We start from the raw sequence: 22,109 nt of genomic DNA, 5'->3' as shown, positions 1-22,109 counted from the left end.
CTTTTCGAGAAAACAGACAACCATGCGCAACCTTCACGAAACACGATTTCGTGAATTGACTGATCGTCGGAAATCACCTATACATTTCTTGTTTATTTCTAAATGACAGCAAGCTAGACGGAATAATTTCACGGGTTGTTTAGTACCAGTACGATCTTAATCCAAGATTGTTTTTAAATATAATTATTCGGTAGGTTATGTACTTATGCCTATAAAACTATTGCAACTATGATCAAATAATACATCATTATGCTCACTCCATATGGACAAAAATGGCGGCGTGTACATGTACTACCTGGACCCATGTTCACGGAACAGTTAAGCGTAAAACTTTGCTCAATAAATTTGTGTGCTAAGCATTTATCGGCAGACAGTCACAATCCATATGCATTATCTGGCAGTTGGGCACCTTATTATTATCATTTTTTTTTTAACTAAGCCAATATTTGGATGCTCATCAGCAAATTTCTGTGCTAACAGTTCCACAAATGAGACCCTCGTAATAGTAGTAGATTGTCCTGGATGTGGATCAATACTGCAAGCAATTTCCGGTTATGGGATGTATAGGTTGCAGGTGTGTGTGGCTGGGGGCACTAATAATAAGCTCTGCTTTTTATATACTGGACAAGTTTAGTTTCAGTCTCTGCTTGTCAGGAATGCCAACCAGCCTGTCAATTGTACATTTACACGTCCGTAAAAAAATGCTTAAACCTCTAAGTAAAAACTAAACAATTCGGCGAGTATTCGATAGAGGAATTCCAATAAGTAAGAAACAAAAAAAGGCCAACACCGCCATCAAAATATACCGAATTCCCCAGGAAATGAAAAGCTATACCTTCCTTGTACATCCAATCCGACCTCTTTCCCCTTAATTGTCCCTGGGTGTGACCATATTTATTATTTTTGTCTACGCTGTAATGTGTCATCAAATGGGAAGTTTTAAGCTTCAACCTCTCAACGAAATTGGATTTGCTTCAAAAGAGGTATCGTTTACAAAATGGATTGTTTTTCCTTCTACATACTAGGGCACTTCTGGCTGAAGCCCATTAGTATTGTTTTGGTTGAGTCTCCGACTATCTCAATCACTAGCGATATCACAACAAAGGCGGAATGGTTTACCATCCATTGCCACAGGAAAATAATCTCGAAAATTGCAGTTTAAATAATTAAAAGTGGAAAGAGGCATTCAACTTCATCCATTAACAAAGCTAAAATGGTATCATAAAACAAGAAAATACAGAAAAAGGGGTGTTTTTTATGTCTTCTCCAATTCTATTTTCCCATATCTTGACTTGAGTTCTTTTGGTCAGATTGGCAATTGCCACCACGTGCACAATACGTTCTGACACTACTCCTCAATTTGTTTTTGGAATTTCTTCCAATTTGTAAGGTATAACAGTACGAAGAAAAGCAATAAATGTATAGGAAATTAAAATATGGCAATGCGCATCCTCCAGTCTAGATGATTGGTGTTGCAAATTCCTTACCGGCTTTTCAGGGTAAATGTCGTGATACAAAATGTGAATCCGTCTCCTACGGCAATTAACATTGCCACCATCGACAATTGTGGCCGGTGTCCATAGGTACAAAGTAATCACTATAAATCGCCTGCAAACACCTGATAGCAGTTCGATGTCCGTGATTGCCACGGTACTCCCATATCTACAATGAAATGGAGCGAATAAAAAAGCCTCTTCAACTTAATCTTCGATCTCTTGATTAGAAACCGTGACGAGAAAGTCCCTAACGGCACCTGCGCAACGTCAGATTGGATTGATGTGGGGGTCATTCCTGGGGAGGTTGATATATGTTGTCAAATCCCATGATTGCAAGGATACAAGTTCAGATTATGTCTCGATCAGTCACCTTCTACAGTTGGTAAAATAGCCTTTCATATTACACCTTCCACATTCCTAAAGAAATGCAGTAATTTTTTTTTACGATTGCTTTAAGAGTTCTTCAAGATTAAACTCTATTCTGACATGAATTCAATTGTCAAAACGTTTTGATCTCTTCTTTCAAATATGAGAAGTTTACAGTGAATATCATAAATTAAACCACGTTTCTGTCAAAATAACACTTTTCTCTCAAAATAATGCATCGTCTTTGAAATGGAAGGTTTTTACAGGGGTTAGCCACAACTTAATCGGCATAGGTGTTTTTTTCAAATTTTCTTTATGTTTCTTTAAAAAACAATGGTTTTGATATACGCCTTATATAAATATACAGTTGCGAAACATTGTAACTTAGTTGTAGGTTCCTGCCACATGGTACATTCTGGACCCGAAAATCTCAGTTTACGACGATATCATACTCAGCGACTCAGTTCGTCGGTCCGTCAGTCCGTCAGTCATTGTGTCAGTCATTCAGAGCATAGTAGGTTGTTCCTTCGGGTGCACCAAAAAATCAGGTTGTTGTTTTAGTTTGTGCAGCTGATGTCATCATTGCAGCCAGCACCAGCTGCGGTTCCGGTCACCGAGCCAAATCCCCGATCGGATTCTAGTTTGCCTCCTAGGCTCCGTCGATGCCAAGGAGCCCAGTGACAGCACAAGATGTGCTTAAAACCGGCACGGAAGCGGTGATTCATCACGCCGTATATGACAGGATTACAACAACTGTTGAAGAAACCCAGGAGAAGAGACGCCATATCTGCGGGGCGGAAGACGGGCCATGGAGAGAAGACACTCCAGAACATCGTGATGCAGAAAGGAAACCAACAGATGATGAAGACTAAGATGACAACTAAGAAGGATTTGGTCAGTTTGAGTTCCTCCTGCTTCCGTCTCATCTCGCTCTGCGTCTTAGCTCGTTTCCTCCGTATCCCAACGGCAGCTTTCAGACCGGGCACAGCCAGATTGGATCCAGAGATCTGCCTGGCAATCTTGGCCTGAATTTTGGGTGAAATCTTCCCTGGTTTCGTCACACGTTCCTCGCCCTCTACTATGAGCGACGAACCACTGCCTCGCCTGGAGTCCAGAGACATCGAACGGCTAAACGCTTGAAGTCGAATCGTCGGTGGTTTACAAGTTGTTGACGACTGGTTTTGCGGCTGGTATCTACTCCCAGTCCTACCCGGTGAGGTGTTTTTGGCATTGCTACTTTGTTCATCTTTGATCTTTATAGACGTGATTCGAGTCGGTAACGATCTTGGTCTGGTTCCTCCAGGAACTAAGCCTGGAAGATGAGTCTCGGGACTGCTTGGTTCGACTCTGATTCGTTTCTTTGAAAACTGTCTCGTCAATGCCTCATGCAGTGAGGTCATTCTACTTTTCTTCACCGTCCCTTGAGCATCCCCATCCCCGCCTATAAAGCCTTGATTAATAGCGCCCTCGTGGGAAGGAACATTGTGTCCATTCGGTTCTCTGCCCCTCCTCACGCTAGAGTTATTGTTACTGATTGTACTCAAGGCACTCTGTGCACTGTTCATACTGGAGGCGTCTGGTGAGGCTCCAGGCCCAGAAGCCAACCTCTTTCTACTTCTGCGAACCTCACGCAGAATGTTGTAATAGCAGAACGACATGACGGAGCACGGACCTCCGAAGCAGACGATGACCATAAAGAACGTGTAGCTGATGCTGTCCTCCCAGTAGCAGAAGCAGAAGGATTGTCCTGGCAGGTAGTCGTAGCGGGCCCAGCCGATGAGGGGTGGCGAAGCTAGAGCCATTGACAGCAACCATACGGCTGTAAAATAAAGACATAAAAAACTGTAAGGTTAGAATCACTGGAAAATAATGAACAACCACGCAGCTGTAATATTTTCTAATCATGAAATCGACTTTAAGCAAAACACTGTGAGTTTTCTGTGAGGTTATTGGCGTTAGGGAAATTGAGGCACTGCAACATTGCACGCAAGAGAGAAAACCTGATGTCATGAGGTTCCAAGACAAACATCACACTTGCCATTATTTGCCAACCGTGAGGTTCCGACCCCTAACTCACGATTGTGAACCTCAACGACTTATTTTTTTAGAATGCTTTACTTCGTGAAACCCTACGTGACTTCAAATGACCGAATGATGTTTATAAGAACGAGCTAAATAGGTTACTGCTAAGAGCGTCTTAAATCTCTCTTTTTAAAACTTCACCATGAAGAAACAACAGACAGAGTGTCTTTAAGAAAAGCCGTTTTCTGAGACACAAACAGTATACACAGAAGGTCTTTCCACAAATAAAAATGTTTGATCATTCATTTCACGCCAGAAGCCAAACTTTTATAATGGAAGTTTCATCAAATACCCACTGAAAATGAATCAAGGGACAGTTTATGGATTATTGGATTTTGATGACATGTATGTGATCAGACGAGGCCATCACTGTCTCAAAATGGAAACATAACATTTCTGTTTCTGCCAACATTCTGCTCTGCTTTACGTTTCAGTTGTGTGGATTGCGCCAAGAAATTCCCAAGGTCGCACGAGTGTCATGATGTACTGAAAACACTCCCGCCTGTCATGTTCTTAAATCTCAATAAAACCCGGGATATAACGTCTGGGGCACGGCACAGTAATCCACCATTCATGTCCGATCAAGTCTCGCGAGAATACGAGCGACGCCCCAAGGTTAACACGGCTTGAAAGTCCTAAACCTAAAACGCTTTTCGGTTTAACCAACATTCAAAAGAGACTAACACTCATGAATTTTACATGCAATATCCCGCGAGGTCTGGTTCTCTGGATCTTACCCGCCAAAAGCATGGCCGATGCGTCAATTGATACGATTAAACCTTCCCAGGTCATAATCGGATTAGAAAAGTGCAAGCGGAGACACATTAAAAAGCAGACATAACCTAATATGCACGATTGAATTAGCTTGTGACTTGAATATTAATACTAACATAACATTTTTCATTTCATTCAACTTGCTGTAAACAAATTACCCATCAGCCTGCAGTGGAAGTACAAGGCTATAGTTTTTTTTTCCAAAAACACTGAAAAGGAACTCTCCTGCATCGAGGCTGATGCTTTGTCCTGCTTTTGCGAGCTAATATTCATGGTAATACGAAACAGAAGCAGGTGCTTTTGAAGTCGATGCTTGTATGCAATCTTAATGCATATTTTGGTGCTTGGTTTCACATATCTGTGAGATTTTTTGTTGTCAGAGGGTTACTTATTGTAATTAATAATTTCCATTCTGTGAACAAAGGGAACAAAACTTTGATTAGATGTATTAAAATGTAATATGATTTAAAAAACATAAAAATAGAAATAAATAACAAAGTTTAAATAAGAATAAGGCAAGCATATTTTGTTTCTTTAAATCCTTTTCCTTTTACTCTGAATGGCTTCCAGTCTGATAATGAGCGACTTTCACACACACATACAAGCTTTTAACACATCTAGGCCTATATGGTTTCACCAAAGTAAAATCGCTCTTTGAATTACATTAGAAAACTCTTGTATCAAATTCCATCGTCAGGCATATTGCGCTTGATATCCATGTCAAGCACGTAGCCTAAGTCGTATGGATTACGGGCGTGACTTTAGTATTGATGTTGTATTAATTTCTTACACGGCGACACGCTTGTTTTGGCTTATACTCAAGTTATAGAGAACGACGACCGATAGAAAGTGTGTCGACTCGATAATCAGCAATACACAGAGGTGTGGTGCTGAATTGTGTTATACCAAACCAATCTGGTAATGCCTAAGGCGAGAATAGGGTCCTAACAGATAGCGTACATCCCTTAAGATATAATCTAAAGACGATAACTCTGCTCTCCGCGTCTATACGTACTCTCTGGGGCCACATGGAGAATATTGGCGCCAACAGCTATCGGAAATTTACAGATATTGACATTTCAAAATAATAACTTCAATCATCTTTATTGCCGGTCAAAGTCTTCTTTTGCGACAGTAAAATTGTGCCTCTAAAGGGGGGGGGGGGGGCTGTGGAATTAGGGAGACATGAAAATGTTTCCCTAATGACAGGTGTCTCCCTATTGTCGAAGAAATTACGATAACGTGTCTCCCTAATGCTACATTTGTAGTTTTAATACTACTACTACTACTAATAATAATAATAAGATAATAATAATGCGACGTCCAGCTCGCCTCCAAAACATTTCACACAGAGTCCGCAGTTGTTGCTACGATAAATGAACTAAATTTGTATTTAAAGGTTGACCTAAATTTTAATACATTCCAGTATTTTCCACAATCGAACATCAAATTGTCCTTCATATCTTGCCCTAAATTCCAAACATTTTAACCCCTAATAGGTTATGTTTTTTTTGTTGGTCCTTTCAGAAAGGAAAGGAGTTTCAGCAGCGCCTGATATTGCCGTATACATGTATCTGATTAATTCGTTTATCCAGGTTGTTTTTGAAGATAGACTGACCCGAACGAAATCGAATCCTTAACGGAACAAACGCAGGTGGTGTTTTCATTAATGCCGTCGAAATCCCAGGAAATACGATTGTTTTCAATAATTCATCACGGCACACGGCGTTCAATATTGTGCCATGGCATTCAAAAGGTTCGGCCTGTTTTAACTTTTTTTTCACGGCGGTATTACCTTTGCATTGAGGTCCAATTTCAGCACGTACTTGAAGCTATATTGGATAATTTGTTGAAGGCTTTTATCATGTTTGTATTATTTGTATAGCAAATTTATATAATATCTTCTGACTCATTTTTACACAGGTGATATAATCCATCGTTGGCTTTGCACTTGTTTCTTCATTCCAGTAATTTGTATGTAGAACTGACTGAAGTCGGTCGTAGTATTTTAAATAATATCACTTGGGGGAGGGGGGCTGGAGCATTAACCTTAAAGTTATTCCTCAATATACGTAGCTGTATTTCTATCCTCGAAATCAAATTTCCAAAAATGAAAATTGGAAGTTAAAGAGGTCTCCTTGACTATTAAAACACTCAATATACCTCGAGCGGTGCGTGTGGTTCTGAGGGTATTCTGTGTTTATTTTAATTTCGAACAATAATGAACAAAGGTTTCTAATGCCTATCCTAGCCATACCAAACCAATGCCCTCTCAATCGTACTACATCACCTTTCATATCCGTCTTCCTTCACAACTGCAATCTCCTTATTTGAAATAAAAATGGCCGACAATCTCCCTAGCGATGGCATTGTTATTCACCGGAAGTCAACGAAGCTGGTTCGTGTGACAAGCTTTCCGCCTCAAGATAACGCTACCATTGCTACTGGGGTACCATTAGGCGAACTGTACCTTCATCGTAGACTCATTGGCGTTATTACTTACACCAAGGCCACGCGTTAATAAAAGCATTAGCCAGTATTGTTTTTGTTTTTTTGTACAGGGCCTCGTTACTTCAAGGATGGGTATTATGAATTCAATAATTAGCGGGTGTCGCCACAGTGAACGTCTATTACACAGCCCTCCTGGTGTAATTTAACAAAATTTGTATCTATAAATGTCATTGGAACATTATCTCAGTTGACATTACTTGAACTATTAGCAATGAGCACATTAGGCGCTCATTAAGGACGAACTCATCGTAGCAAAGAATGTTTACGTTTACTGTTACATTGGCGCTTTCAATTGAGAAGCCCTTTGCTACTCTTATGTGCTCTTTGTTTCTCTAGTTTTTTTTCCTTTTTAAAAATATGTTTCTTTAATGTGTTTTGTACAATCTTATAGTTTATTACAGCGTTGCATTTTTATATCGAACGTTATAAACACACATTTTACTTATGTATTTGGCTATATATGAAAGTCCTTTGGATTTTTAACGTTTACCGTTAAACGTTCCTTCACATTTCTGATCTAAAAAGAAACCCAAAAATGTTATACTGGAGAGCAAGTCTATTGTGCATTAAATTTCTCTGCAGCCCGTCGACTGTCCTTTTTCTGAACCTTAAAATTAAGTAAAACAGTTATATGGACCTTCAACCGAAAGACTGAACTTTAAAAATCAAATTACACTGTACGAGATAATCGGTTGACAGTCGAAAACGTGGTTGTGGCACGTTCGTGCGTAATTGTAGAATTGATAAAAAAATCCTGCTTGACAGGGAAGAGAGCCACACATACAGGCGATATACAGCCATCCGGGTAGCGCAAATGGCTCAGCACTTCTCAAACTGGAAAAAAAAGTAGTTCTGTCGCGAAAAATGTGTTTACATGTGTACTAAAAAAAACCACAGATTTGGTCACGTAGATTTTTATCTGCAACTACGTTGTCATGACAACGTGAAATTTACTTTAGTCCTATTTCCAGGTATCAGAGTCGACGTGCATTCTTAATGAAGAGTAACGGGTCTGTGACCCTGAAGTCAGGTTATTATTAAACTGCTGTCTATGCATAACAGACACCTGACTATGTCTACGTCAATGTCTTGCTGCTTGGTCTCCGATGAAAAAAAAATTGAAATAAACCTAATTATGTCAATGCACTAATCAATAATTTCAATGCACTTCAAAGGTAATACGAATGTAAGGAATGCACGAATGCACTGCCAATAGATGACTTAATGAAATCCGTAAAACTGGAATATCGTTGTTTGTGTCCTGTCTATCGGTCTGTGAGACTCTTGGAAGTGTATTCATAGTCTTCCCACAGACACACACACAACGCCCGCAATATAATTGAGTTACTATTGACTGGATAACAAAAGACAACAACAAGACTCGCTAGTACAAAGTATTTGCCGCCTGAGCAATTTGTGCCAATTATACATTGAGGTAATTTTACATAGGGAGATTTTTGAAATTTAATATTTTGTTTTGCCCTTCGCCAACGTAACTTAATAAGCGATGCATTTTCAGTGTTGTTCGAGACTGTATAAAGTCCGAGTAAAAAGAATCTCACTCGGTTGGACTCGAATCGAACCGGCTACTCCACCTTAAGTCCGGTGGTCGAGTGGCTATGATAGTAATCGGTCGGTCGTTGGTTCGAGTCGTTTATCTCAGAAGTATAATGTGCTTATACAATAACAATGGCGAGGGACGAAGTCCTTTTACTTAGGTTGTTCTGCGAAACGAAATTTTACCCATGCAATCTAAGATTGAAAGGAAGTACGTATACCATTACGCATGTTTGTGCATGCGCAACTACAATAAAAGTGTGTCCTAAATAACGTCTTAGTAACAATGAGAAAAAAATACAATCGTCGAATAATTATATCTCATTGCAGAACTATTTGTTTGTTAACTTCAAAAAGTTTCAGCTACTTTACGTGTGAAAACCTTTTGGAGGAAGTGTTCGTTTTTGTTTTTCCTGCAGTCAAGTACGTTATCTTTACAAATGTTATCTTTTCTCGCGTGAAGGAAGTTCTCTTACGTTTACAAAAATAGACGGAGTTGTTAACAAAATACTTCACCGAAGGTGAGTCAATAATCTTTGTCGTTCCAACAGTAAAGGTAAGATCCCAATGCTCCCAACAATACTTAGGTAAGATCATAAGTCTCCACAAACATCTGTTTCTACAGTGTGTGATGGAGGCAATACGATAAGTCTTCGCTATACCCGTCCGCAAAATCCATGATTGTTTTGGGGTTAGAAAAAAAAAATTATTGTTCAAAAAAACCTGCTTATTAAACAATGCTTTCCTTTACAAACAAATCGATGGCTTTATCTCACGTTGCGGCTGAAAAGTTACGAGTATTCCCTGAACTACGAAAATAACTTCTATTCTCATTTACCAAGGTCCACCCTTAAATAGTTTCATGAAAATCCGTCCATAAATGTTATGGTTATCCTGTTAAAGGGCCTGTCACATTGATGCGCTCTCATAGGAGACCTTACGGCGACCATTTTTTTCTTCATGAATTGAACAATTGCAGCGAGGACGCAATAAAATGACAACTTTCTGCCTCAAAGAAGCTCAAGCTACGCTCATACTGTGCTCTTCCCGCGCTTACGATGCGTTCAACTCGCTCTCTATGCGCCCCTGTCAAGCCCAATTACTCGATCTAGTCGCTGCCGCTGCGCTGTCACTGCGCCCAAACTACGCTCTGCTCGCTGTTGACGTGTCCTAGTAGCATGCGTCGCGCTCTCTATTCGACCAAAATACACTCATGTGACGTCCATCATGCGATTGTTTTGAGCATGTTCAAAGACCTTTGCGCTCATCGGAGACCATTAAGACACTCTGGCGCCCATCTGGCGACCTATGTAGTTGTCGCTGCGATCTAGTAGTTGTTTTTGCGCCCCAGCTATTTTAAGGACGCAGTGAGAGCGCATATAAGATCGCAGACAGTGTGACAGGGCCTTTACAGACAAACCATCCAACGCCAATGAAAACATAACCTCGTTGGCAGAGGTAACCTATCACAAAAGCGTCCACCCATGGGTAGGAGTGAAATTCTCAATCTCAATATAGCTAACATGCGACTGACTATTCCCCTTTATTAATGCAGGTTCGTCAGGCTTGCAATGGCATATGTTGTTTCAATCTTCCAATGAGTTGACAATGTCTTTTGAGAATATCGTTTCGTCATATCACAACCGACGTTTTTTGTGCCTTCTTAAAAGCACCGCGGCTGTGCGTTACGGTTCGATGTTCGCCGAGGCTTCATATTTGCCTCAGAGAGTAATCAAGATCAACGAATACAAATGTGTATTTGCTTTGGAATTTTGTCTACGCTTGACTAGTGATTTGCCGGTGAAATATTTGTTATTATCATTTCACGTCTATATTATTATGCACGCAAGAAACCACATTGAGTAAAATTGAGTTAATAGCTAGCTTTCAGTGTGCGCTCTCTTTTATGAACGCCAGAAAGTCATTTTTAAAGACGTTGTTGATTGCTGATTGACATTTTTAAGAAATGAATTATAATTGTAAAATGAAAATCACCATACATGAAACAATTGCAGAGTACGACAGCATGCATTTGACCGTCATTAAAACAGCCGCACGTTCAAGTGTTGGTTTACTTGCTGACGACATTATGCTGGTCCTATAATAAGGTGAATAGCTTTTGCACTGGATACAGTCCATATGGACAACCCACCTGTGTTTTGCAAAAACCAATTACTTGAATCCTTGTAGTAAAAAGCCCAGCTAATTACAGTCATTTCCATGGGATTAGTATGAAGGTTAATATCTCAATATGTGTGACAATGCAGGATCGATGACATCCATTTATAGTTTAATTACCCATATTGGAAGGTCACAATAGATGAACGCGTTGTCGAAATAGAATAGCCTCGAACAATATCAAAAGATTAATGGGACTTAAAAATGCTTGAGTTTCGTGTATGAACTCGTGTATAAAAGGAAATTTGCATGCAACAATTTACGTACATGACGGTATACAACAATCATCCGGATTCGAATAACTAATGAAAACCTATGTCAAAAATGTTGGACTCAAATGGCGCTGAACACATTTTTTTTTCACGAAGACAGGTAAAATGAACAAGTAGAGTGCCTCCAAATCAACCGTGATTTAGGGCATTAGGGCGATGGTCACACGGTAAGTAGTGGCACGATCTTTGTAGATAACTTGTAGATATGCCCTAATGACGAACTTGCAACTGGTAGATACTAAGCAAGCTTCCTGTGCGCAATAATTATGTAACTCCGTCAGCGTAGGTTCATGGGGGTAGCAGGTCACTTTATACAGGAAATAACTGCTAGGACACCACTCAGTCCCAATTACTTAGTCGCAAAAGGAGCAATCCCTTGATTTTGTGTACCTGCATTTTGCAAACCTGCACAAGGACATCCGAGCAGAAGCTGCCACTTTCTTAATAAGCCATACCGAAGTTACAATGTGTGTGTTGTGTTTTCGTACCTGCAGATCCTTAGGTCACTGATAAGCAGATGACACACTATGGTCTCGCTTGATCCTTGCTCACCGTTCACAACACCGGTTATCGGACAATCCTTCGTATTGCCATTCCAAGGTTTCCATCAATGCTTCACTCAGTTCGCTATAATTATTAGTTTCAAATCGCAATGGCAAGGACGATGGAGGTACAATTGTCCACCGTTTTTCCCAACCTCCGCATGGCATGGCCAAGGTCGATTGTCCGCCGCGCGAGCTCTTTATGCCAACTGCATAATTTTAGATTGGAAGTTAAAAAATCAAAGCAAACAGCTGTAAAAAAAATAAAAGGGAATCAATGTCCACAATGTTAACCTTGAATTCAAACTTGCCTAGGATAACGATTTTACGATGCGGTCTAGCTTTTAATCGGTCTAATTGGCGTTTGTGTGGAGTATTGGCAAGATTTCGAGATAATGCTGGACAATCCAAATTGTTCTGCAGAAGTGTGGGTGCAGTTGGATTTATTTCTGTTTATAAATCAAAAGTAGGAAGAGGGAACCATATTCTAGCCTGACTACGTAGCTGACCTCCACCCTTCAGTTTTCAATATCCTCAATTGCACGGGGCACAAAACCTTATAATAACAGAGAATTAAGGACATGCAAATCGTGACTAGCCTGCCATCAAGCACTTTTTTTGAAAGATTGGAAATTTGAGGCCAGCCGTTTATTAACCTGACTGCATGGCAAAACTGAAAGGCACTTGTGAATTAGACTTGTTCAAGTGTCGCTATGTTCTAAAAGTTTCAATTAGGATTACCCAGAAACGCCAATGAAAGGACTAAATCTAAACAAGACTAAACATATCGGGCTAACTTTTTAAATATTTTTAAGTCACATAATACAACTCTCTGTTTTGATCACAATGCCTTGATCCCCCTCCCCATTTAGGGTTTTCTCTTCACAAAAGATAAAAACACTCATCAATTCACCTGTTATCTTAAACAGGTTGGAGGCCACCGTCCGTTACCACTTACCCTTTCGCGCTTCGCATTGTGGATTTTCTACCTTTGACTTTTGCATAACACCTGATGGATATACTGTCGAATGGTCCATTAAACCTCCAACGCGAGTGATATATAAGTAGTTAATTTATCTTTAATTGATGGACCTTGATGAATTATAAGACAATATTTCGATAATGTAATATGATGACCTTGTGATACATGTACTTACACTTTGGAGAACGCGTATCGAAATACCATAGGATGCATCTACCATGATTTCACTCACGATGTGAGATACCGTTTTCATTTGTGTTATTGAATTTTTGGAGATTTTTTTTTTTACTTCTTACGAGGATTTTCATTTAAAATCATCGTTTAATTCGTAAATATTGCCAATATTGTGTAAGATTTGTTATCCAAAACCGATTCACAACTCTAACTGTAATTGCTGAATAGCGCTAATATCGCATTTTGATAAATAAAAAAACAAATGTGGCGTTTTGTCAAAATCATTTCTAATATTTGCCGAAAATTGAAGCCAATTCTCCATATGACACGGCAATTATGTACACAACATTAAACAAACTCGGTTAGATCTGCCACCGGCATCTTCAAAGTGAATGTCCCAATACAATTATCGATTCTTTTTTTCCATCAATGCGACAGATGTTGTAAAAAAACACACATGACTTCTCTGAAACAGGCCCAGCCTTTCAACCGGCCGCCCAACCGTGTACTTTTACACACGACTATGCGCGGCCTAGGGACAAAAACACTGACCAATATGTAAACCATTCGTTGGAAATGTAAAGGTGACAGCTGGGGAAAACGAGTAATTTTATAAGTGAGACACAACATTGACAGGAACATTTGTAAAGCGGTGCTGATTTAATTAATGTGACCTAATTATGATGTCGTTGAATTTGTTTTCATTTTCTTAGCTGGGATATTAGCTAAAGTTACGTACAAAAAGCTGTATGCCCACGGTTATGTCCTGAACACTCATGTATAACGTCAGTATGATTTTGTTTTGTTTTCTTTTTTTGTTATTATTGAACTTTCCAAAAAAAAAACAAAAAAAAAAAACCCTAAAACCCAGACGGAGCAGAAATTTCAGACAGGACGTCGGTTGAACAGACTTTCCGGAATGGGGTTTAAAGCCTAGAAAAAAAATAAGTACAATTTCACAATGTTCGGTTTGATGGCAAATAGCCGCGCGATCGCTTCTGGTCTGTTTAAACATTACGACCCACATGAAAAAAAACATACCAAGCGTGGCGACAACAAGAAATTTGGATATATTGAAATCTCAAGTTTTAACAAGTGCCAAGTTGACACTGCACTTCAGTATAGAAATGAAAGACCCTTTTTTCAGGAGCATTAAACTGTAATAATGCAATAATGCCTTTGGGTCACATTTGCCGATATTTAATCTTAGAAAAGGCACAAGTCAAGTGTGCAGCAGGTGCACAGGGAATACGTATTAGACTTCTTCCGTCAGCACACGGCGTTTCGTTTTAATGTTATTTGGGTAAAATATTTACACCACTGAATTTATTCTACGTTGACCACTGCAACTGAATGACAGTATCTTTAAACTGATCATGCACGTACATTTCAGGCAAAAACGTATCACTCATTAATTCATTTTGTTCAAAATTAAATCGTCTTTTGATTTTAGTAAATTTTAATCCATGAATCACTTGTTGATTACCAGTCCTTCTGTTGTAGTGAGTTGCTGCTGCGCCTATGTCCACATTTGCAGTTTGCACGTTTACATTTGCTCAGTCGTACAAACAGTTTCCTCCGATTTGTGATTTCTATTTGAATGTATGTCACGTTCAAAAATAACGACCTAAAATTTCAGGAACAAATATAAATTATTTACTGTCTATTTGAGACCCTCGTGTCTGTCTTTTTGGATAAAAGCAAATGAAATTCAGTCGCGTTTACTTTACCTTAAGCATCGACAAATTAATTAGGTTCGTTAGTTTAGTCCCGAAGAGCGGAAGAAATGCTACTCAGATCTTGTGTTTATGAGAGGAATTTATCCTCATCAATTGAAAGTCCACTCGCTTGGTGGTTAATTTTGCTCAATAGCGGCCGAAGCGCGCCTCGCTGAGTGCACACAATCGTAAGTTGACATTTGAGAAGCGTCTTCGTTCCGTTTTCCATTTTTTTAAATTCATTTTATAAATCCATTTTTTTGTTTATCTTGTTCCTTGCGACGAAAGTGGGTCCGGATAATACCAGACTAAAATGAAATGAAAAGTAACAACAACCAAGAACGTGGGAAATAAAATACGACAAATTTATAAAAGTTAATCTTAGTGAAATCAAATTGTTTGTGTGCTGTGCTTATAGCAAACATCAATTTAGTAATGTATGGTCATGCTTTTTATTTTGTGTGTACAACCATTTGACAAATATATGTTTTCCGCAGCAATTACAGTGTTTTAGCTACCTTCAAATCCCAATAAACAATGTATTCCGGATGATGTGTTCAAATGGAGTAAAATCAATTCCAGCAAAGACGTTGTTGAAAAAACATCTTCAGTTGGTATCGAACCCAAGACCGGTTTGTCACCCAAGGCGGATGTCTGACGTACGCGTTGTCATGGAAACGTCCAAATGACACTAGTGTATTACTGTTCGCCGTTTCTATTCATGGAATCCTGATTTGTTTTTCACATCTGTCTAATGACATACATGTAAACCTTCCCGTAAGGACTTTAATCATCATCGTGGCGTGAATGTTTCCTCACGAAAAGATGTTTTCGAGTTAATTTCCCTTTCATTCTGAAATGTCTTTTAATATCAAAATTCATTTTGTTCAGCCTTCACATCGATTTTTTTGAAGTCCTCCGGATAAATTGAAAATGCATACAACGGAAATAATAACCACACCAAACGATATTCAGAGGCGTTTCCCGGTCTCTTTAATTGGAATTCTCGTTTTTCTCGAGTCAGCTGTAATATTGTTGGAGGCTAAACGTTTCTCGTTAAGGTCTCTTTCCCGATGCCAGCCCTCGTTTCACTAAGACGCGGAAGAGTCTGAGAAGAAGAAAACAAACTTTTGCCTCCGTCTCCTTAGATGGTCCCGGTCTATAGGCCAAGTATACACAAGGCCATCTTCACATGCAACATAGATGCAACCGAATGTACTGCAAGCTAAAGGGCCCCGAAGGAGAAATAAAGTAATTTTTCAAACGGTATTTGCAAAATGTCCCTTTTAACAAACAATTAACATTTTCCTTTCTAGGAGATCGCTTGCAAGAAGTAGTCGGTAATTTTACTGTACTTCTCTTCCTCTGTGTGTGTCTTAAATAATTACAAGCTTTAATTCCATCAGAAGATGGCATACAAGCCAAAAGTCAGACATGATCCAAGTCACATATATAAAAAAAACAAAAAACAATTTACTACACGCACTTTGAAACATTTGAATTATTCAATTTGTATGTTCGAAATTCGTCGGACAAGGTGTGTGAGTGAAAACAATATACTGCCTTGGTATTGTGTTCCTTGCGTATGAAATCATTTCCTCCATCAGTATTTTACATTTTCTTATATAAACGATCATGGCTCGATTACTTGAACCTCATTTTGTACTCTCGAAGCCAGACAAAAACTCAGACTTGTATTCGATTCACCAAACATCGAGTCCGAGTCAGGCTCCCGAGTCCGAGTCCCGAGTCATGCAGGTCAAGTCCGAGTCACGAGTCACTAGTCACAAAGGTCGAGTCCGAGTCCGAGTCACGAATCACAAAGGTCGAGTCCGAGTCCGAGCCACGAGTCACAAAGTTCGAGTCCGAGTCCGAGCCACGAGTCACAAAGGTCGAGTCCGAGTCCGAGTCACTAGTCACAAAGGTCGAGTCTGAGTCCGAGTCACAAGTCACAAAGGTCGAGTCCGAGTCCGAGCCACGAGTCACAAAGTTCGAGTCCGAGTCCGAGCCACGAGTCACAAGGGTCGAGCCCGAGTCTGAGTCACGAATCACAAAGGTGGAGTCCGAATCCGAGTCACTAGTCACAAAGGTCGAGTCCGAGTCACAAGTCACAAAGGTCGAGTCTGAATCCGAGTCACCTCTAAAATATATTGGAAATAAATATTGAGGTAAGGGCCTACTGCCAAAACCTCACAGTGTAAATGTTTCCATTTTTTCACAGCTTTTCTGGAAACACATGTTTGGCCGTGTCCGAATTACTCGAGTCCGAATCCGAGTCACGGAAAATGGGACTTAAGTCCGAGTCTCGAGTCATACAAGTCTGCAAAACCTGTCAGGCCTGTATACAAGTACAGTATTGATAACCACACACGGCCGATAGACTTGGTAATTATATTGCTTCATATAGGCCGATTATGTTTCTATCCCACTGGCAACCCACAGCATGAAGCCCCACGTGTTGGAACTGATTGCTTCTTCGATCGGAACTGTTGACCAAACAGACGGATATTGAAATAGGTCGTGAAATTCAGAGCAGATAAATATCCCTTTCTATTCTTTGTATTCTTTTCCTGAAAGAAATCCTTCCCTGGGGTCGATGGCAGGCCTCGCAGCGAAGTCTTTAAAAACTTTAAAACCATTTGAAAACTTATATTTCAACTTGGGAGCTTATTTGTTTTTCAAAATTAACCTATATAACCTATAAACAACTTTATTTTGTTTTATTCTGCCCATGGTACATTTTAAATTTTTAAAAGAAACTCAGTTTTCAATATACCTCTCTAAAAACATTTTACAAGCTTGTCAGAATTGGAAAGTTTGCATGAAATTGGTTTTAGACTTTTTCTAGTGATGGAGAACGTGCGATAAGCAATTCTCTATAATTCTGCTACCTCGTGCTGAAAAATTGCACGGTTTTGCATCCTACAAACTTAACCATGCCTGTATTTTGGGGCTTAGAAAACAAAACCCTATATTGTATATTCCAAACCTATTAAACAACCATTTATTGACGAAGAGGAGTACTGTGAGGCATGTGATTGGTTCACACATAAATATGAGCCTTAATCGCCAAGTTGTAGGGATGGAAATCTGCTGATTATAATCATGATATTATCATGATTATAATCAGCAGATTTCCATCCCTACAACTTGGCGATTATGATTATAATCACAAAGTCGGAATCCAGCAACTGTATATTGCCGAAAGGATATCAAACACAACGAGACGGTCCTATTGAAACGAGCAATTGTTAGTAGTGCGTTTTAATTTTAAGACTGCATGATCATTTCTATAATCGAATATCATTCTGAAATCACTCAGGGCTCAGGCTACAATGTTGCGTTGCCTGGTGTTTCTGGAATTTCAACCACTTAAGGGCCTAGTCCAATGTGCCCATTGTCGATCCATGATATACCAATCAGATTCATCCCGCTTCCAGACGATTGATTGAAATGCAAGGGAGGGAGCGGTGGATTTTGAATGGGTACGAAATCAATTCCCGTAAAACCATTTCATGCACTTACTCCCATTATCTGCAGTGCTCTCATGCAGAAAACACCGTCGTCCCATAATACCAAGTCTGGAGCCATAAATCAGAAAAATGACATTTAAAAAATGACTGGTCGCTTGACATAGATTTCATTTTGTTTTCCTACACTTATATTCATGGACATATATACGATTGTGCTTAAGTGTTTTGAGTGTTTGGGACTTTTTGCTCGTGTCAGATAATAAAAAAGCAGCTTGGTATAAAAAAAAAGAAAAAGAACCACACTCAATAGCGAGCTTGAAAAAAAAAATTAAATGCAGGAAATAGCTTTGAACTTCTGTGAAATATCGGCAATTGTCTTGGGATACTTGCTATTGAAATTATTTTGCTTTAATTCTTACCACACCCCAAATCCTGCCGATAATTTGAAATCAATTGTTCTAAAAAATAACCAGGAACAAGGTTCAGAAGTACATGAGACTGAAGTCAATTATACTCATGCATATGACATGACGCCACGTATATTTTTGATTGACGTATATAAAGCTCCACTAATATCGAACAACAAGAAGGTTGAAAGATGTCATATCGTTGCCATATTCGCTTACGAAAACACCTGTCATTGTCATTTTTGTAAGAGTGGTCCAGCAGAAAAAGCAAACTATAGGGCTTAAACTTATGAGCGTGAATCTGCACTGAATATACAACTATATATTTTATTCTTTGAGAGAAATTATGCGGCACTGACTACATGTCAGGCGTTTAATATTGTCTCAGGTTTTTCTTTACCAGATACGAAGAACTTTCATTAATTCCGCCGTTTTTTATTAAATAACGAAATAAAAACAAGGGCATTCCCGGCAAAAGGACGACGCAAATTCAATTGCCGACGCCAGGCACACACAGAGGAAAAACAAGGTGGTTTCAGTGCACATCACAATTTGCACTAAATTGCAATAAAACGTGCATTCCTATCTTCAATTTGTTTTATAGCACTGGAAAAATAGGTCCCTAAATGAACTGTAGGAATAAGCAAATGTACACGAATCTAGCGATGAATCAAGCGATTTTGATTGATACCATTGATAGGTAAAATACCTAACGGTAAGGTTGTAAAGAGAAAAGGCCGGTTTCAATTGATGCTCTTCAGTCTGCAGTACTACTTATAAAAGAATATTTCCGTGGGAGGGTATTATAAGGCCTGTAATTATTTTGGAGAAATGCAATGCTCACTTTTCAGGGCAGGACTTTTAAAAAATTTAGGCAATTTGACTTTTTTTTTTTACCAAAGTGTCGGTAAATATTTTTTTATAGGAAAATATGAGGCAATTAATTTTTCATCTTATTAATTGACACTTTAAACTTTGAGATATCTTTGACTTTCATTGTACTCACCCAAAATGACGAAACCCGTGTTCCTTATCGTATAGATGGTCTTGAATCTCTTAGGATGGACGATCAGCACATAGCGATTCAGGCTGATGGCTGCCAAGGACATGACAGAAGCGATGAAGAAAGTCATGTTGGCGAAGCCCAATACCACACACAGTTCATTGGAGTAAAAACGAGCGCCATTCAGGATAGTGAAAATAGTAATGGGCATGTTAACCAAGGACACCAAAATGTCAGCACTGCTCAGGCACAGCACCAAGGCGTTAGAAGTGGTACGGAGGGTTTTGTTGCGAATTATCACGCACCACAGAAGGACATTGCCTGAGAATGCCACGATGGATATCACGCTCAGCAGGAGAGCCTCGATGATTTTCTCAGCTGTGGAGATGTCGTCGTAGTCTGGAGAGTCTGTCACGGTGATTGTCACAGTCCCTGTGACATTGTGTGTGACAGTATCTGTCACAGTGTCTGTCCACGGTGACGCGGATGACAATGTGCCATTGTCATGTAATCCCGCGTTGGCCGAGAGGTACAAATTGAAGTCTGTTGTGTTCGACATTTTGGCTGATAAAGCTCGCCAAATCACCGGAATGGTACCAAAGATGTTGTATCTGTTCACGGTTATGCAGACATCATGACTTGATCATGCTTCTGGGGTGTTTGACCCAAACAATGACCTTAGTGAACTCAAGTCCACGCAACCATTCCATCATTACCCAATGACCGCAAAGCTCTAAATTAAATCGGCAGTATTGCAATTTAGTTTACTGTCGACAAAAACAATCCTCTGCAGATCCACGTCAGGATCTAACGAGAAGGCATCGGGCCAAATCAAATAATCCTTCCCTCCGCTATACCACACAGTGACTGAGCTTGATTAAAGTTTCCACCAAATTTGGTAAAAAGCTCTCGCGAAGGTTGACCATACTGTGTTCAGCACGCGCGATCAATGCCGTATAATTTCCGCGGTAAAATCCAGCTGACCTGCCGAGTCCCCAGCGAAACTGTGAAATGTGCGGGTTGCCCAAAGTGCGACCAGTAAATACTTCAAGCCAGTGAGTTCAAATTCTGTTTGAAGTGACAGGAAAGCTCGGTGTTTGATCATCGAGACCGGACATGGTGCCCACAGCTTTCCCGCCCGACTGCAAACCACCTGCACAACATCCACGCGGCGCGACAACTAAGTCAATTTTTTTGATGTCACTGGTGCGGATGCTTGGCCAACACAACGGCTATTTCATGTCTGTTAAACTAGATCAAAGATGACACTCAACAGGTGCTGTTAAATAGCTATCGTGTTCGCTGCTCCCTTGATCTGACATTTCAAAACGTGTGTATTCCGCTACGCTAAACTGGTAACTGTATACACGTCCACATCGGCTGACTATTTTTTCATGTTCTCTGGGGAGCTTGCGCGTGAGCATACATGTTCTAGTGACGTCTTTTGAAAGGTTTCAGAAGACGCTCATCAAAATAATCTTTACTCGAGTTCAGTTTCCGACTCAAATTTCATGATGATAGGCTTCCGCCCAGTGCGGCGGGAGCAGGTAGTTTATTTGTTATATTGGATGGTGAATTTGGAGGGGAAAAACATGTTCAAATACAGGCTCCTTAATTTGGCTCAAAGGTCCAAAACAATCAAATTTAAGATTGAACTGAGACCGTTACCTTTACTTGATGGTACTAGAAAATTTACTGCATTTTGTTTTGTGAACGACTGTTTGATGATTGGGAGTTTGCTATAAACAAATGTCAATACACCTGTGTATTGTAGTTGACGAGGTGTGGGGCTTGATACTTGTGGGCGATGTTGCGCCGAACAGACATACATGGTGGGTTCACAAAATCCTATCTTCCTGTATTTTTGTAGATTGTTGGGTTTTTGTTTCAGGGTGTTTCCGTTGCTCATTATGACTGAATGACTCGGTTTCTCGGTAACACCCGAGCATTGCCCTATACATTATCTGATTTAGGCCGCAGGTGCATGTGGTAAATGGTTAATTGCACAGTAGTTGACAAACATGTTTCGCAAATTTATCGAGTGATGTTAATATTAGTTAAATTTGATAACTTTAATTTTTCATTTCAAGATCAATTTGATATTGTTACGGTAATTTCGGAAATTGTTTTCAAAGCCGGGTGCTTTCTTCAGAGGTAAGACAATTGTATTTGGACATGACAGAAACAAAAAAGGATAAAACTGAGAAATGATACCCATTAACCATTGCCTGAGAGGTAACAATGATAAACCTGAATAATTTCTGAGACGGCCTTCATCTTTGTTAGGTCTCCATGGTAACATAGGGACTTGATTAGACAGATGTCTTGGTGTACAGCTGCCTCAGACAGGGTAGCCTTTAATCAAGGCGCGCGTGGCTGTCAGGGCACGTGGGGCCCAGGATGCTAGCACTAAAAAAAAAACCAGTGTGGGTGGCGAAGCCACGAGCGCCTTTACTATCTCGTGGAACTAATCCCTTATTCAATTATTCAAGTAATATAAATCATGCATATTTAGAGATGTATTTTAACCAGTCTGACGGTGGTTTGCTTCGCCACTCGCACTGATCTTTTTTC

At 39.8% G+C, this 22,109-nt stretch overlaps 1 protein-coding gene across 1 annotated transcript; it reads right to left on the bottom strand.

Annotated features, from left to right (window-relative positions):
* Positions 1–134: 134 nt before the first annotated feature.
* On the bottom strand, positions 135–20,711 carry LOC119746312 (alpha-2A adrenergic receptor-like). The gene is made up of 2 exons (XM_038223188.1): positions 19,539–20,711; positions 135–3,681 (listed from the first exon to the last, which is right to left on the bottom strand). Exons 1-2 carry the CDS (start codon positions 20,092–20,094, stop codon positions 2,420–2,422), a joined length of 1,818 nt encoding a protein of 605 aa, XP_038079116.1. The 5' UTR covers positions 20,095–20,711; the 3' UTR covers positions 135–2,419.
* Positions 20,712–22,109: the final 1,398 nt, after the last annotated feature.

Source organism: Patiria miniata, unplaced genomic scaffold (genome assembly GCF_015706575.1).
Source record: "Patiria miniata isolate m_02_andy unplaced genomic scaffold, ASM1570657v1 HiC_scaffold_7, whole genome shotgun sequence".
NCBI lineage: Eukaryota > Metazoa > Echinodermata > Asteroidea > Valvatida > Asterinidae > Patiria > Patiria miniata.
This window is presented reverse-complemented; position numbering and strand designations above follow the sequence as displayed.

What these genes read in the sequence shown, in the direction of transcription:
- LOC119746312 (XM_038223188.1), bottom strand. Translation starts at nt 20,094, where the DNA reads ATGTCGAACACAACAGACTTCAATTTGTACCTCTCGGCCAACGCGGGA. An exon ending in CACGGGTTTCGTCATTTTGG is followed by an intron (nt 3,682 to 19,538) that starts GTGAGTACAATG and finishes TTTATTTTACAG; the next exon opens with CCGTATGGTTGCTGTCAATG.